Source organism: Dermochelys coriacea, chromosome 1, assembly GCF_009764565.3.
Source record: "Dermochelys coriacea isolate rDerCor1 chromosome 1, rDerCor1.pri.v4, whole genome shotgun sequence".
Taxonomy (NCBI): domain Eukaryota; kingdom Metazoa; phylum Chordata; order Testudines; family Dermochelyidae; genus Dermochelys; species Dermochelys coriacea.
The window spans coordinates 197,190,883-197,210,151 of NC_050068.2; the positions used below are offsets into that span (position 1 = coordinate 197,190,883).

The following is a 19,269-nucleotide window of genomic DNA, read 5'->3' on the forward strand; positions in this document are numbered from 1 at the left end:
GCATGCCAGGAAAGGAAGTAGGACTGTATAAGTTTGAGGGAGACATGTGAACAGACCCAAGAGACAGTAAGGAAAACAAGGAATCCCAGACTGGGGAGAGTTTTTTATCTGGTAAAGGACTCCTTGTGTGAGCCCCTGGACCACGAGGGGAAGGCTTAAACTTGTTGTTGAAAGGGCTTTTCATTTTGTTGTTTTTTGGCTTGCATTACCCCCAGAAGTGACAGCTTTGTTGGTTGGTCAGAGAGATAAACTACCCTGATAATGAGGGAAACTGAGAAGGTAGTTGGTGAAATAAGCAACATGTCACAGGATGCTTTAATAGGGTGCTCGAGTCCTCATTAGCATGCTAAAATAGACACTTAGACATGTTAAATGTACATTTACGTTGTCTAAATTCTGAACTGAGTGTTCAAACGTAGGATTTAGTATCCCATGAAGGTGATATCTAACATCTTGTCTTTTCTGACCCTCTCCCAAACATTAATGAATTTATTTTCACAACTCTGGCAAGAGTCAGGGAAGTACTATTCTCTCTCCTTCAGTGCTGCCATCTTCCTAGATAAACAACTCTACTCCTCCAACTCAATTGAATCTCTTGCTGGCAATCCCAGCCACCTTTCACTCACTCCTCAAACCCTCTCCTTCTCCTGCCTCCATATCTCTCTCTGCACAGGATCTTGCTGATTTCTTTATTTAAAAAAAAAAGTGACCTTCTCATTCCCCTCCTACAACTCTCTCCTTCTCCCCGTCACAGGTTCTTGTCTGCTCTCCTTCTCTAACTCCTCTGCTTGCTCCAGTTACCCTCTCCCATCCCCTCTTCTGGTCTCCCTTGCACTCATTCGTATCCCCTCCCTTATTAAACGTCTCTCCTCTGGCTCTTTCCCATCACAATATAAGCATGCTTTAGTCTTTCCCATCTTAAAAAACCCACCCTTGACCTCACTTGTCTGTCCAACTACCACCCCCATCCCTCCTCCCTTTTGTCTTTAAGGTCATTGAACATGCAATCTGCGATTGCTGCCTGAAATTCCTCTTCTCCATTTCCAGCCAATCTGGCTTCCATCCCTGGCACTCCACTGAAACAGCTCTTGCCAAGGTATCTAATGACCTCTTCTGAGCTTTGGCTAGGACGCATACTCCATTCTCATTCTCCTTGACCGGTCAGCTGCATTCTCCTTGACCGGTCAGTTGACACAATTAACCATACTCTTTTTCCTGAAATCTTCTCCTCTGTTAGCTTCCATGATTCTGTCCTCTCCACATTTCCCTCCCACTTCTCTAATTGCTCCTTCAGTGTGTCCTTTGGAGGATCCTCCTCATCTGCCCTGCAACTTTCTGTGGGGGTTCCACAGGGCTCTGTCCTTGGTCCCCTTCTCTTTTGCCTCTACCCCTTATCTCTGGCCAATCTCATCTGCAAACACAAATTCAACTGCCATCTCTATGCTGATGACTCACAGATCTACCTTCATACTCCATATGTCTCCTTCTGTCCAAACTACAATCTTGGCCTCTATCTCTAACATCTCCTTGTGGATGTCTAGCCATGAGCTCAAGCTCAACATGGCTAAAACAGTGTTCCTAATCTGTCTCCCAAGACCTGCCCCCACCCACCTCTTCTCTAGATCACTTGTGGACACTACCACCATCCTACCTATCACTCAGATCCTGGGCATCATCTTCAACTCGGACCTCTTTCTAGGTTCCAGCATCCAGACTGTCTAAATCTTGCCGATTCTTTGTGCATAACATCTCTAAGATATGGCCTTTCCTGGCTCTATCATCTCACATCTTGGTTACTGCAACTTCCTTCTCTCGGGCCTTGACAAATGCCATCTTGCCCTGCTTCTATCCATTCACAGTGCTGCTGCAAAGATCATTTCCCTAGCTGATCGCTTTGACCATATCACCCCTCTTGCTGCATCACTTCACTGGCTCCCCCTTCTCTAATGCATGAAATATAAGCTGATGGTCTTCATTTTCAGGCCCTTCACAGCCTATCTCCACCCTAGCTATCATCTCTCATTGACTCTCAAAATGTCAACTCATGCCTCCAATTGGCCACTTATGTCAGCCTCCATTGCCCACTTGTTAAAATTTTAAAACAAGCACCTTTGTGCTTTCTCCCAGGCTGCCCTTCCAGGTTAGAAGGAGCTCCCCATAAACATCTGAAAAGCTACCTTCCTGCAAATCTCTCTTTACAACTCTCGTTTGCCAGGTTGCCTACAACAACATTGACAGTGGTAAGACTGATGGTGTTCTGATACCACTCCCTATTATGCTGAATGTTTCCTCTTGCTGCCTGGTCCAGCTCAGTATCTCTGTCTGTCTCTTGTCTTATTCTTAGATTGCAAGCTCCTTGGGGCAGGAACTGTGTTTTTATTCCGTTTGTACAGCATGTAGCACCATGGGTTTTTCTTCAAGTGCTTGCTCATGTCCATTCTATTGTAGAAAGAAAAGGAGTACTTGTGGCACCTTAGAGACTAACAAATTTATTAGAGCATAAGCTTTCGTGAGCTACAGCTCACTTCATCCAATGCATCCGATGAAGTGAGCTGTAGCTCACGAAAGCTTATGCTCAAATAAATTTGTTAGTCTCTAAGGTGCCACAAGTACTCCTTTTCTTTTTGCGAATACAGACTAACACGGCTGCTACTCTGAAACCATTCTATTGTAGGTGTGTCATAAATATAAAGGGAAGGGTAAACACCTTTAAATCCCTCCTGGCCAGAGGAAAACCCCTTTCACCTGTAAAGAATTAAGAAGCTAAGACAACCTCGCTGGCACCTGACCAAAATGACCAATTAGGAGACAAGGTACTTTCAAAGCTGGAGGAGGGGGAAACAAAGGGTTCTCTGTGTGTTGCTTTTGCCGGGACCAGAGTAGGAATGCAGGTCAGAACTCCTGTAAAAAGTCAGTAAGTAATCTAGTTAGATATGTGTTAGATTCTGTATTGTTTAAATGGCTGATAAAATAAGTTGTGCTGAATGGAATGTATATTCCTGTTTTTGTGTCTTTTTGTAACTTAAGGTTTTGCCTAGAGGAATTCTCTATGTTTTGAATCTGATTATCCTGTAAGGTATTTACCATCCTGATTTTACAGAGGTGATTCTTTTACTTTTTCTTTAATTAAAATTCTTCTTTTAAGAACCTGATTGCTTTTTCCTTATTCTTAAGATCCAAGGGTTTGGGTCTGTGTTCACCTATGCAAATTGGTGAGGATTTTTATCAAGCCTTCCCCAGGAAAGGGGGTGTAGGGTTTAGGGGGATTTTGGGGGGAAAGACGTTTCCAAGAGGGCTTTTTCCCCTGTTATATTTGTTAGACGCTTGGTGGTGGCAGCAATAAGGTCCAGGGATAAAAGGTAAAATAGTTTATACCCTGGGGAAGTTTTAACCTAAGCTGGTAAAAATAAGCTTAGGGGGTTTTTCATGCAAGTCCCCACGTCTGTAGCCTAGAGTTCAGAGTGGGGAAGGAACCTTGACAAGGTGTGTATGCTCACCACATGCACCAGTGCCAGAAGGTTTTCCCTCAGTGATATCCATAGGGCACTGACTCTGCCACTCTCTGGAGTGGTGCCCATATTGCGCGGTATAAGGGGTGCTGCTGGGCCCCCCCTCCTGCAGTTCCTTATTACCACCAGTGATGATGCTGTAACATCTCCTTGCCTCAGCAAGCTTTCTCCTCTCAATTGCTCGTTGGGAACTTTGTTATATATAGTCATTGAAAAGTTAATAGTTTTAGTTCCCTTCTAGTGTAGTTTAATGTTAGTTGTAGTCCCGGACGGGACTTAGCCTAGGGACAGGGCATGCCCTAGTTCCTCGGCTTCAAACCCTGTAACTGTTGCAGAAAACCTATGCCAGTCAGTGACCCCCACAGTAGCTGTTTGAGGTGCTCGGGGGAAATCCACCTCAGCGACAAGTGTCACATTTGTAAAAGTTTTAAACCTCGGACCGAAAAGGAGCAGGATATTCGCCTCCAATTGTTCCTTATGGAGTCGACACTTACACCGGCACCAGAGCTGTCCAGATTGGACTCCGCCCCTAGCACTGTGGCCTCGGTGCAGAGCGCACCACTGGCGCCGACTGAGGACTGGCGCTGATCCCCCTCCCCGGTACTATCTAGAAAGCAAAGAAAGGCTGAGAGGGGACATTCTCCTGCGTCCCATAAAGGGAAGAAGAGGGCCAGAGGAGAGCAAAGACCCACAAGGGGCAGCTGTTCGCCTCTGGATGGAGGTTGGGCCCAATCTTCCGCTGAGCGGGCTAGCCCACTCCAGGACCCACCCTGGGAAGCAGCAGAGGCATTTGGCACCTAGCAATGCAGTCCACACCAGAGGCCCTTCAGGCCGCAAAGTACATTTTGTCCCTACTGGTGCCACGCATGCTGACCACAAAGGTGCCCAGTTCCAGGGGAAAACCTGCCTTCCAATAGTCCCCATCAGTGCAGCACCACTCCTCACTGCAGGGAGTGTCCCACCAGCACTCACCTGCACAGAGCCACCACACCCTGGACATGGGTTGGCCCACCTGTCAGAGTCCTTGGTGTCAGTCCCCGGACTCGGGGCAGCACTCCGCGGGCTGGGGGGAGATGATTGCCAGTGGAATGGAGCAGACCTGCAGAGGTGTGGCACCTGTCCCCTCTGCCTTGGTGCCAGGAACGCCCAAACCACTCTCCCAGTGTTTGGCACCGCTCTGGCCAGAGAGCCCCGTTACTGGTTGCTGGTATGGTTCACCACGGGCGTGCTGACGATCCCCAGTGTGGCAGCCTATTTGTTTCTGTTCCCACATGACAAACAGCTCACTAAGTGTCAGGCATAGATCACTGGGTTACTGTCGCTGATCTGCCAAACGCCACTATCAGTCACCGGGATTGCAGTGCTGAGGGTCACGGTTCTCATGAAAATCTTAAGTGGAGCTCCAGGGTCAGCACCGACAGCATTGTCCTGGTCCCCTGGACATGGACCTTCCTCCAATAGTGAGGAAGAGTCCCTACCAGTGGGTCAGGGCCACCCATCAGAAACACCATTTTTCCCCAAAGCACCTCCTGGTGCAGTGTGGCCTCAGGGCCAGTGGCCTGCCCCCAGCACCTCTGGTAAACACCCTGGGGTTTCCACAGCCTTCACAGGGGCATAGGGAATCAGACAAGCGGGTTGATGATGGTCTCCCACCTGCCTCCCCCCCGACACAGATGTAACCCTAGAGAGGACCCCAGTGGGTCACCCGGCTGCAGTGGAGGTACTCATGCAGGAGACGACATAGATGGCAGAACCACCGGCGCCCGCCTCCTCTTCATGCTCGCCTGATGAGTGGATTATGGGGCCCTCTCACACAGTGCCTCAGGATGACACCCAGGCTCATCAAGAGCTCTTAAAAAGTGTTGCCTCAAACCTGGGGCTTGAAGCCGAGGAGTTGGCGGAGCCCCAAGACTCCCTCTTCGACGTGCTGAGTTCGGCAGCCCCTGCCAGGGTGGCATTGCCTGTGCACAAGGGAGTGGTGAAAATTACTAAGACTCTGTGGCAGAAACCTTCATCACTGCCCCCCATTTCCAAGGGGGCAGAGTGTAAATACATGTCCCGGCAAAGGCGTACGAATATTTGTATGTTCATCCTGCCTCAAGCTCTCCAGTTGTGTCCGCAGTCAATGAATGTGACCGACAGGGCCAACCCCAAAACACACACATGCAAAGAGGCTCGATCTCTTTGGAAGAAAAGTTTATTAGACTTCCAGCCTCCAACTGCAAGTGGCCAATCACCAGGCCTTACTTGGCTGCTATGATTTTAACATCTGTAAATCCATGGCCAAGTTCTCGGACTCGCTGCCAGAGGAACCCAGGAAGGAATTCCTGGCTATTCTCGAGGAGGGCAAAGCGGTGACAAGGGCAGCCCTTCAAGCATCCTCAGATGCAGCAGACTCTGCAGCCTGAATCATGGCCTCAGCCATCTACATGAGGCAGGCGTCCTGGTTACAGTCATCGGCCCTTTCAATGGAGGTTCAGCAGTCTATCCAGGACCTTCTGTTTGATGGCCTGGCATTGTTCTCTGAGCAAACAGACACAAAACTACATGGTCTGAAAGACTCCAAGGCAACCCTGCGCACCCTTGGGCTGGCTAGGGGCTGTACACCCCAGGGGTACAGCTGGGGCTGTACACGCCAGGGCTGGCTAGGAAGCGGTTCAAGCTGTAACAGAGCCAGAGGTTTGGAAGTCATCCTCAGTTGCAGCCCTACCATAAGAAGAAGGGCAAGACCTATAAATGCCAGCAAGGCCACCAGCCAGCATCCTCCACTCAATCAAGCTACACATGTAGCCAACAGGGTGGTAAGCAGGTGTTTTGAGGGAATGCTTGACGGTGACCTTCCAGCCTGTGTCCTGGATCCTGCTTCATGGCTTTTCTTCAACTGCCTGTCCCCTTTCCTCCCTGCCTGGGCCTCCATAACGTCGGACCAATGGGTCCTCAGCACTGTGGCTTCAATTTATTTTTGTCCCCCCTCTCCTACCCCCCACCCCATCCCTCTTCAGGGACCCCTCTCACAGGAGCCTGCTTGCTCAGGAGGTGTAGGGCCTTCTGCAGGTGGGAGCTGTGGAGGAAGTCCCCCAAAATTCAGGTGCAAGGGTTTTACTCCTGTTTTTTTAATCCCACAGGCCAAGGGGGGTCTAAGACCCATCCTGGACCTGCAAGACCTCAACAAATATCTCAAGAAGTCAAAATTTTGCATGATCTCCTGGTCTTCATCATCCCTTGGATCCGGAGAGATTGGTACGCTGCCTTCGATTTGAAGGACACATACTTCCATGTATCGATCCACGGACACAGAAATTTCTTGCGCTTTATGGTGGGGACCGCCCACTACCAATTTCCAGTGCTCCCTTTTGGCCTGGTAACAACCCCGAGGGTGTTTACCAAGTGCATGTTGGTAGTGGCGGCTTACCTCAGACATCACGGTATCCAAATTTACCCATACCTCAATGACTGGCTCATCAAAGGCTGCTCCAGGACCCAAGTCCAGCGCAGTGTCACTGTGCTGCAAGTCACATGCCATGCTCTGGGCCTGTTGATAAACGAACAAAAATCAGCGTTAATCCTGGTCCAAAGAATTGAGTTTATCAGAGCGGTATTCGACTCTACCCGAGCCAGGCATTTCTATCGCAGGACAGGTTCAGGAAAATGTCAGGTCTCATTGCCAGCACACCCACTCACCACAGTCTTAGGCAAATCAAACATCTGACTGAGACACTATAGTTAACTAATTTATGTACAAATTAAATTATATCAGATTTCAGATCAAATGTAGCTTCTATGTCATCTTCTGTATTTTTGGTTATCCAATATTGAGTGGATAAATAATATATCCAAGTGAGGTATGTGCGTTCAAACCCTTTGAAATTAGAGGTATAGATTCTCTAAAGTCCTTGCTACTGATAAATATACATTAAAATAAATATGTAGCGGTTGTGTTAACTATAGCTTCTAAATTATAAAAAATGTTGAATCATAGGGTTTAAGGCCAGAAGGGACCCCCAGATCATCTAGTCTGACCTTCTGTATATCACAGGGCCCTGATACCACCCAGTACCCACATACTAAACTGGATATGTGGGTTGACTAAACCAAACACATTCAGTCAGTCTTATATGGACAGAATTAGATTAATGTGGGATCAGGAAGGAATTCCTCAAGCCCCTCAGTGTTTATTGTCAGGGAGCATGTTTTTTCCACTGCTGCTCTCTGTAGCACTGCATAGGGATCATCTGTTAGGATCAGGCAGGTCTATCCCACATAACTGATTTGCTGCAGAAATTGGTGGAACTTGGTCCATATGGCCAATGTCTTTTTTGCTTCTGTGTATGTGATTTAATTCTTTATTATTGCTATAATCTTTGTGTTCATCTTAAACTATGGGTTTCTTTAACTTGCATTATATTACATTGTATAAGATTAATTGCAGTTGGTAAGAGAGGAAGATGTTGGAGCAAGGGAGCTAAAATCCAATCCACGCTTCAAAAGGAATGGTGTAATAACATGATGTGAGCATCTTTTCATCAGGTTAACCTAGAAAATACACATTGCATTTGCCAAATATAATCCCACTAGGTGAATGTCACCCTCTGTTACCCTGATGTGCAGTACTACACAAGTAGTAATAGTAACTACTTGGGTAATGCTTTAGGTATTTAAAGGGCTGTATGGACATTAACTACTTAATCCTCACAAAATCCCAGTGAAGTAGGTAGATATATGGTGATATCTCCATTTTGGAAATGTAGACATCTAGGCAGAGAGGTGAATTGACTTGCCAAAGGCTACACAGCCAGCCAATAGAAGGGCCAAAATTAGAGCCCCGGAACCCCTAAAGTGGATTGAAATTTGGAATTTTTGTCCTGCAGGAGATTCTGATATTTCAATATTTGTTTTCATCCCAAATAGAGCTGAAAATTGGAGATATTTGTTCTTTGCAGAGCTAAATAATCAAAAAAATTTGATTCAGAAATGTTGCAATATTTTGTTTCAATGTATTCAACTGAAAGAAACCATTGACATTCTGAAATAGGTAGCTTGGTCAGAAGGGAGTCTGCATCGCACTATGGGAGATATAGTCCTACAGGGAGGCCAGTCCACAGGAGAGAATGGGAGCCAGAATTAAAACTGCCATGAGGCAATGTGTACAATAGGAAATGTAGTTGAATATTGAATTGACTCGAAATGCTTAGGTTAGTTCAACAAAATGAAATACTCTGATTTGGGCTGAACTGACCCAAAGCAAAATATTTTTTTAAATTTTTTCCTGACAGAAAATCAAAATTTTGGGGTAAAATTGAAATTTTCCCGGAAGGGGGTGGGGGAGAGGGAAAGGAGTGGATTTCAATTTTGTGGAAACTGCATTTTTATCAACAAATCATTCTGACAGAAAATTCCCAACTAGCTCTACTCCCAGCTCTGTGCTTGTTCCTCATTAAAATTGGGCTTTATTAGGTTTTCTTCTGATAATGGGCATGCCTTTTTAATTGACTGGGAGCCCAGTACTGCAGTCTTCATTAAGGCAAAACTCTTGAAGTCAAATCAGGTAAATGCTGCAGAACTGGTCCTTAGAATTGTAAGATGCTCATTATTTTATACACCAGGGAGGACAAACTTTTTGGCCCGCGGGCCACATCTGGGAATAGAAATTGTATGGCGGGCCATGAATGCTCACAAAATTCTGATTGAGGTGCAGGAGGGGGTGAGGGCTCTGGTTGTGGGTGCGGTCTCTGGGGTGGGGCCAGAAATGAGGAGTTCAGGGTGTGAGGGGGGCTCTGGGCTGAGGTGGGGGAGTGAGGTGTGTGTTTGGGGGCAGGTGACGGCTCCAGCTGAGGGTGCGGGCTCTGGGATGAGGCTGGGGATGAGGAGTTTGGGGTGTAGGAGGGTGCTCCAGGCTGGGACTGAGGGGTTCAGAGGGCAGGAGAGGGAGCAGGGCGGGGGCAGGGGGTTGGCGTGCATGAAGGGGTACAGGCTCCAGTTGGGAGTGTGGGCTCTGGGGTGGGGCTGGGAATGAGGGGTTTGGGGTGCAGGACTGTGCTCTGGGCTGGGATTGATGGGTTTGGAGGGCAGGAGGGGGATCAGGGCTGTGGCAAATGGGGCATGGGGAGAGGCTCGGGGTGTAGGCTCTGGGTGGCACTTACCTCAAATGGCTCCCGGAAGCAGCAGCATGTTCCTTCTTCGCGCTGCTCCGTCCACAGGCATCACTGCCGGAGGGGGCCATTGGAGCACGTAGGAGCCAGGGTGGGGTATGCCACTGCTTCCAGGAGCCACGTGGAGCGTCCCCCGACCCTGCTCCCTGGCTGGAGCACTGGAGCAGGGCAAGCCCCAGACCCCGCTCCCCGCGGGAGGTCGAGGGCTGGCTGAAAATGGCTGGTGAGCCAGATCCGGCCCACAAGCCATAGTTTGCCCACCCCTGTTATATACTGTAAAACCTGTATTAAGAAATCACTCTTCTTTGTCAATCTCTGTTTTAAAAGACTACCGCTCCCCAAAGTATTCCATACATCATAAGTGTTCTGCTTGCCCTTAAGTAGACAATAATCTCTGTTAAAAAACCAACTTTTCTTGGCCCTTTGAGACGCTTTACTTTCTGTACATAATGAGTGGACCTTCAAAATGACTCTGTAAAGTAATGCACTTGAACTTTTCATGGGTTTTTAGGAGCCAAAGCATGGGCCATGCATCATTTAGAAGGTCGTTTCTTAGGATTTACAATCAAATCTCAGATTTTATCTATCTCCTTAATGTCGCACGGTATCAATGATCTCCACTCAGGCAATATATAGGCTTTTTTTTTTTGGTAGATGTGCTAGAAATGTAGTAATAAACTCCATGAGTAGAACTCACTTATTTTGAAATTTATGTATAGTGAATATACTCATTCATTGACTGGGTCAATCTATTATTTTTACAGTAACCCTCCAGAGCATATTGTAGCCTAATTTAAGGCGATCAATCTACAATCCTAACTCAAGCAAACCTCCCATTGAAGCTAATGGAGGGTTTGCTCGAACAAGGACTGCAAGATCTAATCCTAAATAATTATTTAATGCCTGTATTCCGTAATGAAAATGTGGATATGCAGATGTCTTTGTAATGACACGATGATATTCTCTTATGTATTACTGTGGGTCTCCTAATCAAGGGTGGATCAAGGGATAATCTAGCTGCTCCATATTGAGACTCCAGTTTAAAGCCAATCATGCAGTATTAGGCTCCACAAGTTTGCTACAAAATTGAATGAGAGGTTGATGGCTTTAAATTGCATTTTAAAATGTAAACATGAATATTGGGTACGGCAGGGTATGCTTCTAATTTTAGATTTTGACATTTATGAGTGATGATTATATTTTGTAAGGAAGAAAAGATTTTTTGAAATGGCAAGCCCAGGAAAACTAGAGAGATTACTATTAAAAAGTCTCATTTGCCAATAGTTACTACACAGTGGTGTCTGACATGCTGCAGTTATTTACTGTTCTAAATTTAGAAAACATATGTAGTGTCTTAAACATCATGTTAGCTGCATAATTGGTTGGGTGTTTACCATGCTGGCAGTGGTTTTTTGAAACGCTTCGCCTTGTGAGCATGTGTTGATCCTGCTGGGAAAGAGTTAAGTGGGTTCTGCTGACTCACTGAGATAGGGGGCTTGTTTCCCCTCCTGGATATAAGGGGAGTGTGAGTGGCTTTCTAGAGAAAAGGAGCAAGAATATAGGATGGGGCTGGGCAGTCTCTCTATGCCAATGGTTTTCGACCTTTTTTCATTTGCAGACCCCTAAAAATTTTCAGGTGGAAGTGTGGACCTCTTTGGAAATCTTAGACCTAAGCTGTGGACCCTCAGAGGTCTGCAGACCACAGGTTGAAAACCACTGTTCTATGATAATGACAATCTTTCATGGACCCCTTAGACTGTGGACCCCGGTTGAAAAACACTGCTCTAAGCAGCTAAGTTTTGGGCTTGCACTAAACTTCATTATCTTATTCCTAAATTTTTTGTTCATAAAGCCATATCACAGGAAAGGGTTGAGTTTTTGACTCTATGCAATATGTTTTAGAGCAGTTTGAGAAAGCCACCTGCTCACAGTCCTCTATTAGAAAGAGAGTGTGTGTGTGTGTGTGAGAGAGAGAGAGAGAGAGAGAGAGAGAGTGAGCATAATCTGCTCTATCCAGAGTGACAGCATATAGTGCATGTGCCATCAAATCAAAATACAGCTGGTAGGTGTTATTTTAAGCCTGCTGACCTTGACCAGGCAGCTGTTCAAGTGATCTAAAAAGAGAAGCATTTTGGTAAAATACATTTTTGTGATACAGCATTCATGTGTCACGTTATAATAACCGATTAAATCAGAGAATGGGGAGAGGGATTATTAATAGGCTACTGAAAATTATTCTGTGAATTTATGAAATATTAATGTTCAGAGTCGTCTTATCTGATCTCAGAGCATCTCCCCACATCACAGTGTTCACAAATGGTCCATGTAGGAATGGGAAGTTAGCATTAGTTATGTAGGTGTGATGGGGAGGCATGTGTGCAGAGTATAAGCTATCCTTGCTAGCAGCTGCTGTGCTTCTACCGTGCACTACTTCCTGACTGTACACCTGCCATTCCAGGGTGCTACCAAAGGTACAGGAAGTGAAGGTGGGAGCTGTGACCCTCCCTTGGCACTATCTTAAAGAATTAAAGGGATGGTTCCACTCAAGGGCTTCTGAACCCTAGGAAGAAGTGGAGGAGGAGAGCAAAATAGCTGCAATGGCCTAGTGCAGCTTGACTTTTTAAACAGCTAACTAACCCTTCTCTAACTTAGCTGTTTCTATAGATGTCACTTCTTTGTGACCGAACTATAGTTCTTCTTTTTCAAAACCTGGCTCTTTTTAAACACATGGAATGTACTGCATCAATACATAGTGACATTAGTAAAAACGCAATTTTCCTTGCACAAGGTTCCTAATGTACTGCACCACCAGCAGAATGGCAAGTTTTGCATCTTTAAAACGTTCTCTGTACCTTTAAAATACTACTAATGTTCATGTTTGTATGGCAGAAGGTGGCAAAGATACTTTAAAAGATGCCATAAACACAATTTAAATACACAAAATGGCTCCGGCCGTGAAACAAACTGACAAAGACCAGAAAAGATTTGGTCTACCCTAATATTTTTTTAAATAAGTAATTTAGTAAAAAGATCCTACAAATGTAAAGCTAACACCTAGAAAATGGTATTTCTGGTATCCCACACGTTACCTAGCACCATGTTAAGCTCTGCTTATTGGGGATAGAGCTAGGATTGGATTGCTTGGAGTTGGGATTGGATCCTTCTGGGTAGTCATGCTGTAGCATTGGTGAAGCCATATGAAATCCATTGGTGGGAAACGTCAGTCCTTTGCGTGGAAGGTGCACAGTATTTTGTTTGGATCCTATATCATTTTTATTTGTAATAAATGTACTTTATTGTACATCATATATTAACACTTCCATTGCCCCTGCTGTGATGCTGCCATTCATTAATATTCCATTAGAATCAATAGAACATCATCATTATTGATGTGAGCATGGCTGAAACCAAATACAATGTGCTAGACATTTCTAACCATAAAATAAGACACAGTCCCCCTCCTAAAAGACAAATCGACAAGGGCCCCACACTAAGTAAAAAGGTCAAGGCAGTAGTTGGCCATGTTTGGTAATATATTTTAATAATAAAATGAACTATTTTTTAATCATATCAAATCTCCAAGTACTCACAACTTACCTACAATCAACCTAGGAAACCCTTGCACATCCTAGAACATTATACAGTGTAACCTGCACTGAGTACCACCTCCTCTAGGCCAGCTCTCTCTCTTAAGGAACCATCTTAAAGAGTCCCTAAGGTTTCCAGTACGTTTTTTTTAACTTTAAGTTAGATCGACTTGTACTAGGCTACCTATTTTTGTTGGTCTCTTGGATGGTTGCTTAAGACAGGTTTCATGCTATCCTAATACTTCACAGTAAAGAATATCATAGCTTTTTAATTGAAAAGTGTAATTGTTCGTATTTACACTGATAATGAAAGAGGAATCTCCACATTTCTAGGTGATGCTCTCATATAGATAATTACATTATAATCTGCCCAGCTAAATACCATAGCAAGATGGTCCACTGGGTTACAACATTGCTCCAAAACTGCTGTCTGGTGGTGCTTGTTTGGTCTTCTACATGGACAGCTTGTCCCACCACGCTGCTATGTGAGGGTCCCTCCATGCTAGCAGCAAAGTTTGTTCTCCATTTCTACAAACCTGCAGAGCTGAGCGAGGAAACTCCTGTGATTACATCATAGAAGTGAATGTTGCTAATGCCATGTGGTTTTCCACTCAAAAATCTGAAGAATACTCAGGGGAGCTGCTTGTGGAGTGCAGATACTCCCTTGCCTCCAATATGATACAAGTAGAAGATTCCCCCCCCCCCGCCCCATCAGTCACTCATACAAACCAGCTAAAAATTTCAATCTAATCAGTACAAGTGAATTTAACCTTTAGTTGTATTTAAAATACGTATGCATTTTTGAATTCACAAACTCAGCAGAGTTAACACTTATTTCCTGAGATGTGAGAGTGAAAAGGAAAAGGTTAATTAGAACCTGCATCTGATCTCTAGCATGGACTCTGTAGGATAGTGGAGATTGAATCTAATGTAAAAAGAAAAGGAGTACTTGTGGCACCTTAGAGACTAACAAATTTATTAGAGCATAAGCTTTCGTGAGCTACAGCTCACTTCATCGGATGCATTTGGTGGAAAAAACGGAGAGATTTATATACACACACACAGAGAACATGAAACAATGGGTTTATCATACACACTGTAAGGAGAGTGATCACTTAAGATAAGCCATCACCAGCAGCAGGGGGGGAAAGGAGGAAAACCTTTCATGGTGACAAGCAAGGTAGGCTAATTCCAGCAGTTAACAAGAATATCAGAGGAACAGTGGGGGTGGGGTGGGAGGAAGAAATACCATGGGGAAATAGTTTTACTTTGTGTAATGACTCATCCATTCCCAGTCTCTATTCAAGCCTAAGTTAATTGTATCCAGTTTGCAAATTAATTCCAATTCATCAGTCTCTCGTTGCAGTCTGTTTTTGAAGCTTTTTTGTTGAAGTATAGCCACTCTTAGGTCTGTGATCGAGTGACCAGAGAGATTGAAGTGTTCTCCAACTGGTTTTTGAAGGTTATAATTCTTGACGTCTGATTTGTGTCCATTCATTCTTTTACGTAGAGACTGTCCAGTTTGGCCAATGTACATGGCAGAGGGGCATTGCTGGCACATGATGGCATATATCACATTGGTAGATGCGCAGGTGAACGAGCCTCTGATAGTGTGGCTGATGTGATTAGGCCCTATGATGGCATCCCCTGAATAGATATGTGGACAGAGTTGGCAACAGGCTTTGTTGCAAGGATAGGTTCCTGGGTTAGTGGTTCTGTTGTGTGGTGTGTGGTTGCTGGTGAGTATTTGCTTCAGGTTGGGGGGCTGTCTGTAAGCAAGGACTGGCCTGTCTCCCAAGATCTGTGAGAGTGATGGGTCATCCTTCAGGATAGGTTGTAGATCCTTGATGATGCGTTGGAGAGGTTTTAGTTGGGGGCTGAAGGTGATGGCTAGTGGCGTTCTGTTGTTTTCTTTGTTGGGCCTGTCCTGTAGTAGGTGACTTCTGGGTACTCTTCTGGCTCTGTCAATCTGTTTCTTCACTTCAGCAGGTGGGTATTGTAGTTGTAGGAATGCCTGATAGAGATCTTGTAGGTGTTTGTCTCTGTCTGAGGGGTTGGAGCAAATGCGGTTACATCGTAGCGCTTGGCTGTAGACAATGGATCGAGTGGTATGATCTGGATGAAAGCTAGAGGCATGTAGGTAGGAATAGCGGTCAGTAGGTTTCCGATATAGGGTGGTGGTTATGTGACCATCGCTTATTAGCACCGTAGTGTCCAGGAAGTGGATCTCTTGTGTGGACTGGTCCAGGCTGAGGTTGATGGTGGGATGGAAATTGTTGAAATCATGGTGGAATTCCTCAAGAGCTTCTTTTCCATGGGTCCAGATGATGAAGATGTCATCAATGTAGCGCAAGTAGAGTAGGGGCATTAGGGGACGAGAGCTGAGGAAGCGTTGTTCTAAGTCAGCCATAAAAATGTTGGCATACTGTGGGGCCATGCGGGTACCCATTGCAGTGCCGCTGATTTGAAGGTATACATTGTCACCAAATGTGGACGACCCACCACTCTCACAGATCTTGGGAGACAGACTAGTCCTTGCTTACAGACAGCCCCCCAATCTGAAGCAAATACTCACCAGCAACCACACACCACACAACAGAACCACTAACCCAGGAACCTATCCTTGCAACAAAGCCTGTTGCCAACTCTGTCCACATATCTATTCAGGGGATGCCATCATAGGGCCTAATCACATCAGCCACACTATCAGAGGCTCGTTCACCTGCGCATCTAGCAATGTGATATATGCCATCATGTGCCAGCAATGCCCCTCTGCCATGTACATTGGCCAAACTGGACAGTCTCTACGTAAAAGAATGAATGGACACAAATCAGACATCAAGAATTATAACCTTCAAAAACCAGTTGGAGAACACTTCAATCTCTCTGGTCACTCGATCACAGACCTAAGAGTGGCTATACTTCAACAAAAAAGCTTCAAAAACAGACTGCAACGAGAGACTGCTGAATTGGAATTAATTTGCAAACTGGATACAATTAACTTAGGCTTGAATAGAGACTGGGAATGGATGAGTCATTACACAAAGTAAAACTATTTCCCATGGTATTTCTCCCTCCCACCCCACCCCCCACTGTTCCTCAGATATTCTTGTTAACTGCTGGAAATAGCCTACCTTGCTTGTCACCATGAAAGGTTTTCCTCCTTCCCCCCCCCCCGCTGCTGGTGATGGTTTATCTTAAGTGATCACTCTCCTTACAGTGTGTATGATAAACCCATTGTTTCATGTTCTCTGTGTGTGTGTATATAAATCTCTCCTCTGTTTTTTCCACCAAATGCATCCGATGAAGTGAGCTGTAGCTCACGAAAGCTTATGCTCTAATAAATTTGTTAGTCTCTAAGGTGCCACAAGTACTCCTTTTCTTTTTGCGAATACAGACTAACACGGCTGCTACTCTGAAACCTGAATCTAATGTGTGTTTTTTGGATTCACTTTTGTCGTATTCTGTGTGTGTATGTGTATGTATGTATGTATGTATGTATATAGTAAATCTCAAAGCTTGTTGAAAAGATATCAGTCAAAAGTGCCTGATAATTTGGGGTCCTTGAGAGCCCTTAAAAGGTCCTGATTTTCAGAAAACGCTGAGCATGTATCTGAAAATCAATGCCCAACAAGGTGATTCAAGTTGAGCATCCAAAATCACTATTCCCTCTTGAAAATTTTGGCCAGTTTATTTTCATCCGTTGCTTTAATAATAAATATACTACTTTCTGCCTATGTTACCAATGTTAAAATATTTCTGGGAGAAAAATTTTGGATATAATTAAATTCCATTTTAATTCTCCCCTCAACTTATTTGGAATATTCTTATCTTTTCAGAAACTGTCCTATATGAAAGAAGAAATGGATAGGTGAGTATTTACACTCCCCTACACTTTATACTGTACGGTAACAGCTATAAAGCTGAGTCGTGACATTTTGTAAATCTTTCTCTCGTTCTGGTTTCTCGCCAGCGCCTGCAGTGATTGGTCCTGTGGGTAAGTCATTTTTACTTTTTAAAGCTTATGGCCAGACCCTGCTTAATTTAGTTTACACATTGCAGATTTTGTTTTTAGTCTTAAGTGATAAATGGTGAAATTCACCCTAGTGCAGAGGACTCAGGACTTAAATAGTGTGGAGATCGCTTGTGCAAGCAACAGGCAGAGTGTCCCAGCATGGTTGGCATGTTCAGAGCATCTCAGCTGCCTAGTAAAGCATCTGTATTTTTGCCTAAGCACAATATTGTGCTTAGTTTTGTCCAGCCAGGCAAATATACAATCTTTACCGGAGAGGTGAAGAGATTAGTGCAGATCTGAACTGGGGAAACAGCCATGTCACTGTGGCCTGTGTTTGTAATGGAGCACTCTGGCCTGTAACCCAGCCAGTTTGTACTTGGTGAGTCCTTCATGCTTGGAGACTTGAAACTCTAGAGATGTGTCTGGGCACCCTTGAAAATTGGACACATTAATGTTCTGTTTGTTAATATTTTTATATATGTTTAAAATGCCATAAGAGGTGTGCTCTAAACATTTTATTACAGGGATTTTAGCTGCACGGCTCCTGTTGATTTTAATAGGGAGATCTCTCACTTAAAATGCTGTGTAATGCTAATGAAATTTTTATGGTAAATATAAATAGTGCACCTGCTGGGGAAATAAGTCACTGAAAAGACTTCTTAAAAAACAAAGGTAATTGTTCTCATAACGACAGCATAATCACAGTATCACATATAAAAACGTAATAACACAGAGGTGAAGATAATGGCAGGGCTTAAACTAAAAACAAAAGTCTCTACATTCAAAGAAAAACTCTCCCTATCCCCCGCCCCGCACTTGGCTGCTATGACATACGCCCCACAAAAGCCGACTGACTTCAATGATGTTTCAGGAGCTGTAAATCTGTTCAGAATTTGTTTGCCATCCTGCTTCCCCCCGTGCCATTGAGGATTTCATTTTTGTAAAACAAATATTCTGGCCAATTTAATTCATTCTAGGCATCTTAAACTTTGTGGGGTTGATTCTTCTCTCACTGACATCAGTTTTATCCCAGTGTAGCTCTTATGTTAATGGAGTTGCTTCTGATTTACACTTGCGTGAAAGAGTTCGGAATCAGGTAATGGGATTTGTCTCAATTTGAAGGTTGGAAGTTTTAGGGGAAAAATAAAATCTGCATGGGAAGGTTTGATTTAAAAGAAATTAAATATCTCTTCATAATAATTGCTTTACAAAACTCTACTAAATGCAGAGAAATGTGACAGGACTAGAAATAACTACTAATGAAATAGGGTTAAATGCTGCCCTGGGATGCATGAATCCATGCACAGTGATGACTTCTGCCTCACACTGCATGTTTCTGAGGGCAGAAAGGGGTGCATAATGTTTTGTTTAATGTGAACTTTACATTAACAGCTGCCTTAAGTAGTATTCTGTGACATAGGCATTGTAAAGGAGGCTGATAACCAGCTGGCTAGCTAATACAATCAAATGCATCAGATGGATTTACTGTCTCTCATTTAAAGTAGGTGTACTAAACATGTTGCAGTCAACCCAGTGTAAATTACTCTGAGGCTGTTCACAGCAGAAAATTAGAGTTGGCTTTCTCATGTCTATTATTGGTATCAATGGAGTGTTCTCCTTTTGCATTTTGCTTTTTTCATTTAATTTTTTTTTAACATTTTAACTCTACAACATCCCACCCCTCCCTCAAATTGGTAGTTTACTTTGCATTTGGAGATGAGGCAATGTATTGAAACGTAGTCTGGCGGAACAAAAATATGATGTAAGAATTAAGTCAACTAACTACTAGGTGATAACATAAAGGGGAACATATACATTTGAATTTGCATTTGGAATTTGTCTTAGACAGATTTGCTGTGGACCAAGTGTCAGCAGGAAGAGATTCACTATCATGTACTTCAGTATATTCAAAATACACAAAATTTTTATTACGTATTAGAGAACCAAGTCCAGAATGTGGCACTTGAAGCCTTCATTGAACTTTGGATCAGAACTTTGATGTGGCCTTA

General features: G+C 44.2%; 1 protein-coding gene across 2 annotated transcripts in view; it reads left to right on the top strand.

Annotated features, from left to right (window-relative positions):
- Nucleotides 1–19,269, top strand: part of IMPG2 (interphotoreceptor matrix proteoglycan 2) — a 99,549-nt gene that overhangs the window by 35,471 nt on the left and 44,809 nt on the right. For both annotated transcript variants that reach the window (XM_038387518.2, XM_043511150.1), the window contains 2 exons: nucleotides 17,085–17,116; nucleotides 17,219–17,242. In XM_038387518.2, the coding sequence (XP_038243446.1) occupies nucleotides 17,085–17,116; nucleotides 17,219–17,242 (56 nt within the window). The remainder of the gene's footprint in view (nucleotides 1–17,084; nucleotides 17,117–17,218; nucleotides 17,243–19,269) is intronic.